This window comes from Protopterus annectens, chromosome 2.part1 (assembly GCF_019279795.1).
Source record: "Protopterus annectens isolate FY-2018-M chromosome 2.part1, PAN1.0, whole genome shotgun sequence".
Classification (NCBI taxonomy): domain Eukaryota; kingdom Metazoa; phylum Chordata; order Ceratodontiformes; family Protopteridae; genus Protopterus; species Protopterus annectens.
In genome coordinates, this window is record NC_056729.1 from 1,364,540,080 (window position 1) to 1,364,549,286 (window position 9,207).

Sequence of the window (9,207 nt, forward strand, 5' to 3'; positions counted from 1 at the left end):
TAAATGCCCTAGGGCAGATAGCCTAGTATGAACCTATGAACTTATGATATATATGTTAAGAAACTGAAGTGATTATTGTAAAATCAGTGCCATAAAACTGCAGTAATATACTAATGAAACAGTAAGATGGCATTGTTTCAAGTAAAAGTACAACAATTAGATGTATAAATCAAATTATCCAATCTCAACGTAGTTCAGTACCTCCAAAATATTTAGCTTTGCTGCTGAAATGACCTTTAAACCATCCCTGAATGTCTGTGATGGCTGCTGCTAACAACAAGACTGGCAAACCATTGCAAATAACAAGGAAAGCAGCTTTAAAATGTACACTTTCTGACTTTATCCTGTGTTTAAATGTCATGGTGTTCAGTCTCTGCTAGGAAATTTAAATCTGCCTATTAAGCTGCAAATAAGTACATTTGTTTTGGTCTTACCTCTACTTGCCCATTGTCTTGGCTTGAGACACCATGGGAACGATCTGCTAACAGCACTAGTCTCGACTGCTCATCTTCGATGTAAGCCATCCGGACCATAGGATAGTAATTCTGAGAAAGAAAAGTGAAATGATAGAATATTTTTTAGCAGAAGTGGTACAGTACACAAGTAATATTTATTAGATATGCCACTGTGACAATGCAAGTAAAACTGGGAATAATTACACGAAAAATGAGCTCTAAAGTCAGGGATCACAAATGTCTTACAGTTTAATACAGAGGGTTAAGGCTAATGACGTTCATCCTGTAGTCCTACCCTTGATTTCCTTAATCTGCTTGTATAAGATTGAGATTGAAATCTCTTATCTGAAAAGCCCTTACTTGTCACACAGCCATGAAAATAGGCAACTATGTCTAACAAATGAATACAGTTTTTATTGTTCCCCTCAGGACCTTGAGTAATGCTCCTATACCTTCACCTAATTGTCCAATTCATTCACGCAGAATGGAAGGCATGTATTACTGGACTAGGCAAAGGCCTCTACAACCCATTCACTCTTGCCCAGGACACTGCTGTTCCTTGGATAATGCTAATTTTCCCTTGGCTACTTGGTACAAATGCACTAAGGAAGCATATGCCGGGCAACCTCAGAACTCATTTGCGTGCACATCTAGTGCTCCTACTAGGTGTAATTCATGTGGCGATCCAGTCACCTTCCTCCCTTACAGAAGGGCAAAGCCAGCAGGGACTGCACACTCCCAACCTTCCTAGTCATTTCTATAAGCACACCTAAGCCCCAAATCAAACTCGAGTCACCTTGCAGAATTATTAGGGTTTCATCACTCCATGCTGTGGAGCTGGCAACAAATTACTACAAAGATGGACATATTTCAACAATTCAAATCTAAGAGAAGGGCTATTTTCACTACAACTGCAGATCTTACATTAAGTGGGATTACTTTCCTTACATATGAAGATCTCCTAACACCAGGCAAAATGAAGCAAGACAAAAAATTAATAAATACAAGTCTATGATAAGCTTGTCAACATTTTTTTGTCTGATTTAGCAAGAAACAACCAAAAAAGAGGCCAGCTCTGTTGGCATATAGGAATAAAGCCCTGATTGAGATACATGTGATCCATGTTCAATTAGCAGCATGGGCTCCTACAGGAACTGGTGTGCGGAGGATGGGCATGTCTATTCTGAGGGGGAGGGGAACAGAGAGGCAATATAGGGCCAGCCTATGTTGCAATACCTTGGAGATAGGGAGGGAATGCTAGGAGGATATTCCTGGGGTGTCCGTTCAACTCACCCATTGCTGAATGCGGCAGTCTTCTTTCAGCTGGTGCATGGGAGCACAGGAAGAGGAAAATTATTCTTACTTAAATGTTGCAGAGAGATAAGGTTGGAGGTAAGAATATTTAACCAAAGGTGTGAAACATCATGCTTACTGCAATGGGTGTGGAGTGATACCCTAGTAAAATTGCAGCTGAGAAGTTATTTATGAACAATTTGTGCTGAAGATAGTCTCAGAACTGATTTTTCAAAATGGTGGCTTTCATAGGTTCATAGGTGTTTACTATGCTAATGACCACAAGGGCCTTTTTAAGCCTAGCTATGCATACCAAATCTCTGACAAGTTCTGATACCCTTGATAAATGTAAGCATGAGCCTGGGAGATGAACCATTTACAAGTTACCTGTGTCCACAGGTGTCAAATCAAGGATGAATTCCAGGTTTCCCATCCAATTGTCCAAGTTGCACTTGAACTGGGTTAGGGAGGAACTCTGCTTCACATGGATGGGGAGCCTGTTCCACAGACGATACATACCTATCTCTCCAGCAGGTCCTATTTATATCACAGGCAAAGTTTAAGTCTTTAGAATGGGTAATTCTGGTGCTGTTTGTTTTGTGGATATGCAGTACTTCAGACAGTAATATTAACCCACAGTAGCCAACAAACATTATCTAGTCCACTGAAGTTTCAGGACATTCACATAACAGATTTGCCGCTGTTCTGTTTACAGATTTGGGAACTCTTTCATCCAGCAGGACGTACTTCTCTTGAGCCCTTAATGCTGCTTTGTTTGCTGACTTGGGTCAACCTTCATCTAATAGGACCTACTCCTATGTAGTACTTTAAACAGGCCCTTCCAAATAGCCAGAAACTTGTTTTCAACAGTCAGAATGAGAACCATTGGCCAATCCAAAGTATGAACTTCCTAGCCCTTGTGTTTCTATTGCAACCATTATCCAGTGTTAGAATGGAAATTCCTAACATGTGCCTCTGTTGCATGTGGAACTTGAGCTTCCTTGCCTTGGTAATATCTTCCTTTACTAATGGCAATCTTTTAATCTCTCCTGCATCTGGGCCAAATGCTCCACAATGTTGCAGTGGGGAGTCTCCTCCTCCTTCCAAGTTTCTTTTAATATAACTAATAGTCTTCTTGGGTGGCACCCATGCAACAGCTCAAAGGTGTCTGTGGGGGTGCGTGGAGAATGTTGTGGTACCTCTCTGATCGCAAAGAAAACACAGCAATAACAAATGGTCCTCAGTTTTACCAACATGGTCAGTGTTTTGTAGAACCATTCAAACCCAATCTGTCTGGGGAAAGGCAAGAGGTGTTCTTGACTGCCAGAACTACAGCACCTGGCAAGAAGTCTGTAATTAGCCAAGACATAAAAAGATTTTTTTTTAATTTGTCAAGTAGGTAAGCCCAATGGACACAGGTGTCCTTTCTTCAGAGGTGACCACAGAACAGTCAGCTCAAGTGACTTGCTCAGAGTCTAACCCCGGGATTCATGAATCTCGGCGCAAGGCCGGCGTAAGGTCTGCGCCGGCGGTGCAGTGGATAGCCGGTGCAGTAGCGCCATATGCATATTAATGAGAGTGCACCGCAACCACAGACACGTGCGTAGTGTACGTGAGCGAGCCCAGGTAGGATGCGTCTGGAGGCGTGTCTAAGCCGGCATGAGGTGAGCAACCTAATGTGCTGACAGCCACGGTCCGCCCATAATAGTAATGGCAGCAGCCAGGTCCCGTGCAGAATGAAGCGCACGTAGAGTGTGCAGCATAGTACCCGTCCCAAATAAACGGAGAAGCAAATACAAGCCACGAAGGCTTAAGTGTACCCATCCAAGGAGCAAAGGATACACATATGACCGCGTTTGTCCCGCAATGCACCGTCAGTGGTTACACTCAGAGAAGGTGTACAGCAGCATGTCAGCGCGCCGCACCGACATAGGAGCAGCGACTAAGGTCACCACCTGTCCCACTTTGGGTGGGGCAGTCTCTATGGGCAGTTGTGTCCCGAAAAAATGTATTAAAAATGGCAAATGTGCTAAGATTGTAGGACATAATGATATCCCGTATTTAATGTAATGGTAGCATGAATTGGTCATTTCTGTAACTGAAATACCTAAATGTCACAAGAAACAGAATAAGCAAGCAAATTGCCACAACAATAAGCTTCTACTTAGGCAAACAAGTGAAGTTCTATGCTATATACTGACCGTGTGTAAGTGCCGGCCTGTAAACTCATATGTGAGTCCCGGAAATATCCCAGCTTGGAAACTGGAAAAGGTGGCAACCCCAGTAGCGACATGGGCATGGTCACCAGGGTTACCAGCTGTCCCAATGTGCCATGGACAGTCCCTGATTGGACAGTTGTGTCCCTGCAACAATCGGAAAAATGGAAAATGACCTCTGATCCCCTGCCAAACATATTCCATAATATACATGTAATAGTAGTATAAAACATATACATTTGTATATGAAACACATACATGGCATAAGAATATGAATAAGGAACCCAAATGCTTACAGAATAAACATAGTATAGCAAACAAGTGAAGTTCTGTCAACTGCACTTGCCGTGGGTATGTGTAGTCCTGCAAATTCCGAAGTTTCCACATAACATGCCTCACTATGGGCATTGGAAAAGGTGCCAACCATAATGGTCACAAGCAGTTGTGAGAGTACATAGCCGGGTAGCTGTGTCGACATAACAACAGGAAGGAATCAAGACACCTTAAACACAGGCAAACATGTGCATAGCAACATATCCCACACCCAGCAACGTCTCTGTCGCATACACTGGATGGCGTATGTTGAAGTGTAATATCCAGAAGCAGAACCCATGCATTCAGATGTAATACACAATAGCCTCATTGTACATGTCAGTCCCACCCATGTACACCTGTGCACCCCAACCTGCTAGCATCCGTGTGCAGCTATACACCCACACACAATGTGCATACCTGAAATGTGGTAAGATGTTTGTGTTAGGCAATGCCACGCGGCCAAATACGTACCCCACATGTCACCAGCCCACCTCAGGTACAGATATGTAAATGGCTGCATGTGAATGTGTCCGCAGAATGTGTACATCCCGCATGTGGTATGTACCCGTCGAAACCATATAGGTTTGCATACGACACGGTGCACATAACTGTACACATGTGGACAAGTCGGGTTGTTGAACCACCGCATCGATGTTTAGCTATGCAGTGAAGTCGATCACATATAGCGGAACACGTGCCTATCAAACAGGACGTCCTAACAGGGTGCTACAGGCAAAGAAGGGGAAGGTGGGACATCACATGTGGAGAGTAGCGTTGCCGGACGGCCAAATACACACGGTCAAGGTAAAGGACGGAACAACATGCATATGGCCGGATGGATGTTGTTCGAAATATATATATGGAAACACATATGAAGTGCCAGTTTAGACTCGAAATACTATATAATGCATTGAATTGTACCGTACAATATGGCAGTAGAAGTAAGCCTGCATGTAATTGGTGAAGCTAAGCTGTAGTGTGATGGAATTCTGATCCTGGCAGTAACCAGTACATCAGGCTTATGTCTGTCAGCATTAATTATCTGCTGGGTTACAGAACAATAAATGTATGTACATGCATAACATCACCCCTACCTCTGAGGAGGATGGCCTTGTGAGCTCAATCGAAGATAACAGTACAACTCCTTACCAGAGAGACAAAGCAGCGTATTAAGAAATTAACTGAGTACTGTATCGAACAGTCTAGGGTCCTTGAAACAGTTACAATCACAGAAGGACAGTGTAATTGACAAGGTGCCTTGCAAGGCTGTGTTATTCTCATGGGAAAACATTTTAAAAGCACGACCCCAGCACCCACGTATGTATAGACTATTGTGGACCATAGTGATGGAAATGCCCTGTGACCGACCACGTCAGTAAGGTGGGCAAAAGCTGATTGTAAATACTATATAAAGTAACTGCTTACTGTATAGAGTCAGACAAAACTCTCATACTTGGACTGTATATGATTTAGCCTGCCTGTGTACACTACTAAAACTTTCTGAACCTAGCCTCCTGTGTTATTGACTGTCACTTAGAAAAGCCTACTGATAACTACAGTCTGGTTTTAACAACTTATTTGACATTGTGATCCTTGTAATCCGGAATTCCTTGGTAAGCTACAGGTCAGAGTGCATGGCTGGTTAGACATCTACGCAGGAGAATTTGCCTAAATGGTTCTTCTTGAATGAAAAGACCTCCGACTGAATTGTTGTGTGTAAAGAGGCTGTTTACTGTCTGATCTGTGGCTGAAAAGCGGAAAACTGGATCCCAAGAAGAAATCGTGCAGCCTTAAACAGGAGGCTCAGGTAAGGAGTGTTTGCCTCTTTGTCTCTATTGTAGATCAGGGACCAGACTACTTTGTGTTTCTGTTAACAGTAGTGATAGCGGTCGAAGACCTACCCACATACTGTTAAATCTGAACATAGGTCAGGGGAACACACAGCAGAGTAAATAGTCATTGTAGACACTACAGTGGATACAGGGAAGGAGACACCACGTGGTATGAGAGAAGGGTACGTAGCAGTCGTGTAGAGGATATAGGAGATTATTGAAGAAACAGATCATGTGATCCGCTTGACGGGTGACGTGAAGTATATGCAATCGCAGAGAGCACATAATGTGAGTTATCCAGCAAAATGGGGTAATAAATACGACATTCATGGTATATTACACAAAATATCGTTACTGAAACATTGTAATCCCTGAAAATGTGATGCACATGTTCTACGGTAAACACCTGTTCCACCCTGAGAGGGACAGTCCCTCTTTGGCCAGTTGTGTCCTGCAAACAAACCGAAAAAATGGCAAATGTCCTGAAATCACAGGACAAACATTTCCCAGATATATTTCAAAATGGTAGCATAAAACAGTAATTATGTATCTGGAACAACAAAATATCATAATAAACAGAATAAGCAACTGAAATGCTACAACAATTGGTTGCTCTCCTGGCAAAAGTGAAATCCTGTCCCATGTACTGGCCGTGGGTATGCTTTTCCTGGAAAATTACACGTTCGAACACTAATGTCCCACATTGTGCATTTGAAAAGGTGGCAGCCCTAAGATGTGCAGGCGACAAAACAGCGACAATTGGGTATCCGTCATGCACATAGGTGGATTGAGGTAGTGAACTGAAGGGAACAGAACACTACAAATGTCAAAGCATCATACGTACACAGAGAAGATCATAATACAGTAGTACCGATACCCCCCCCCCCCACAACACCCTACCACCTCCGATACCACATCCAGGATATGAAGGGGGAGGGCAGGCTAGTCCCCACACGTTATCCTGTGGCAACAGAGGTAGCACAACGACCAAATGTAACAGTAGCTATTGAAACCACATCCCGAACTCGTAACATACCTAGGAACACCCGAGTAAGAAGACAGTCACTAGAACAGAGTGAGGATATCTGTCAATTAATTGAAGTACCGAACCCTCATGCAGGACAGGAAGGCCAGGACCCAACCCCCGTAGTGTATAGACCGTGGACACCAGAAGATATCTGTAAAGTCACAGAGGGAATTCCCCACCTACAAAGTAATCGCTATTCACCATGCAATACCCCTGTATCTTCTGATCGGAAAACAAAGGGGGAATGGCAGATGGTACAGTATGTACAAGCTGTAAATCACGTAATAATACTTAGGGTAGCGATGGTGCCAGACCCACACACTATATTCAATGCTATGAACACGCCACAGAACTATCTTACCGTGGTACATATAAGCTATGCTTCCTTTGCAATACCTATACATCCAGATAGTCCGTATTGCTTCATATGTACATTCAGGGTAACAGATACAGCCATACCCGGCTATCGCGGGGATACTGTGAAAGTACAACGATATTCCCACAGGAGATGGCTAGCTATATTCCGGTGTTAACTCCACCCGGGGCCAGTCAAGTTCTACTTTATGTGGATGATATTCTGCTTGCGGCCCCTACCCAGCAGCAATGTATGGAAGATACAATAGCATTATTCAGATATTCAGCAGAACAGGGACATAAAGTAAGCAAGCATAAATTGCAACTACAGAGAATACAGGTCAAGTACCTGGGATATGTGGTATCCAAGTAGGGTAGAACATCACATTATGATAGGACGGTAGCAATTTCATAAGCACACAAGCCAACTAACAAGAAGGGAATGAAGTCCTGTCTGGGCCGACTAACATTTGTCAAAGCTGGTTACCAAACAATGCTGTGGAATCCACTGTATTGTCTGCCGTAATCTTTAATACACCTATGGCAGCACAACACATACTACACTGGATAACAGTAGCAGAAACAGCTGTCTGCAGACTAGAACGATTGATAGCTGCAACATCTGTAGTAGGTCTTCTGAATAATCATAACACATGTTGTCAGACTGTAGATTGTAAGCGGAGATATATGACGTCAGTCTTGATGCAACAGCATGGAAGTAAGCAACGCTACATAGCTCACTACTCATTGCAGTTGGACACTGTGGCATGGTCAGTGCCACATTGTGTACAGGCAGTTGTTGTAGCACCCATGGCAGTACAGGCCCGGCCTTAATGTTACTAGACCACCCTCTCACTGTGAGAATGTGTCATGCAGTTGCGATCAGTCTGCTGCAAGAGAAGATAGCATTCCTGACCCATGCTAGACATTTGTCTTGTTTGACCATACCACTGATTCAACCTCATATGGTGACTGAACGTTGTACAACATGAAACCTATCAACGTCACGTCCGACACCTGTGTATGGCACACCACACAGTTGCCTATACGAAATGGATTAAATAACTACACACAGACATGATATCACTGATATACCCTTAGATGATGCAGAGGTGACAATTAATGTGTACGGATCATGTAGACAGAGTCCAACAGGAACGAATCAAGTAGGGTATGCAGTAGTTATTGATAATGAGATTGTAGACGGCCAAACCCTGCAGCATAACGTGTCTGCTCAAGCAGCAGAATAGATAGCTTTAACACGTGCTTGTACTGTAGTGGAAAACTGATGTGTGGACATATGTCCCGATAGTCAGTATGTTGTCTGTACAGTGCATGTTTATGAGCAGCAGTGGAAGAATAGGGGAATGATAACATCCACGGTAAACCGATTAATCATGCGCAATTGATCTTGAATGCATTAGACTCCATTCAGTCACCCACTAAAGTAGGTAAGTGTAAATGTGCAAGTCATAGAAAGCAACAGGATAACAGTAGGAAAGGTAAGGCATGGGCCCATGCATCTGCAAAACAAGCAGCCTCACAGTTGGAAAGTGTTTGTGTGAATGAGGAATGACAAACCTCAGACAGTTTAGATGTAGAAATTTTACAAACAATGCAAACATCAACTACGAAAGCAGAAAAGCCGGCGTGGGTATGACGAGGAGCAATCCCTGAACACGGACGCACATATCCACAGTGATAAAGCCAATATT

At 43.3% G+C, this 9,207-nt stretch overlaps 1 protein-coding gene across 1 annotated transcript in view; it reads right to left on the minus strand.

The window, feature by feature from the left end:
- The window catches only part of MAN2B2 (mannosidase alpha class 2B member 2), a 943,157-nt gene that overhangs the window by 196,153 nt on the left and 737,797 nt on the right, over window positions 1-9,207 (minus strand). Inside the window, exon 14 of the mRNA XM_044062827.1 lies at window positions 435-545. Coding sequence (XP_043918762.1) covers window positions 435-545 — 111 coding nt within the window. The remainder of the gene's footprint in view (window positions 1-434; window positions 546-9,207) is intronic.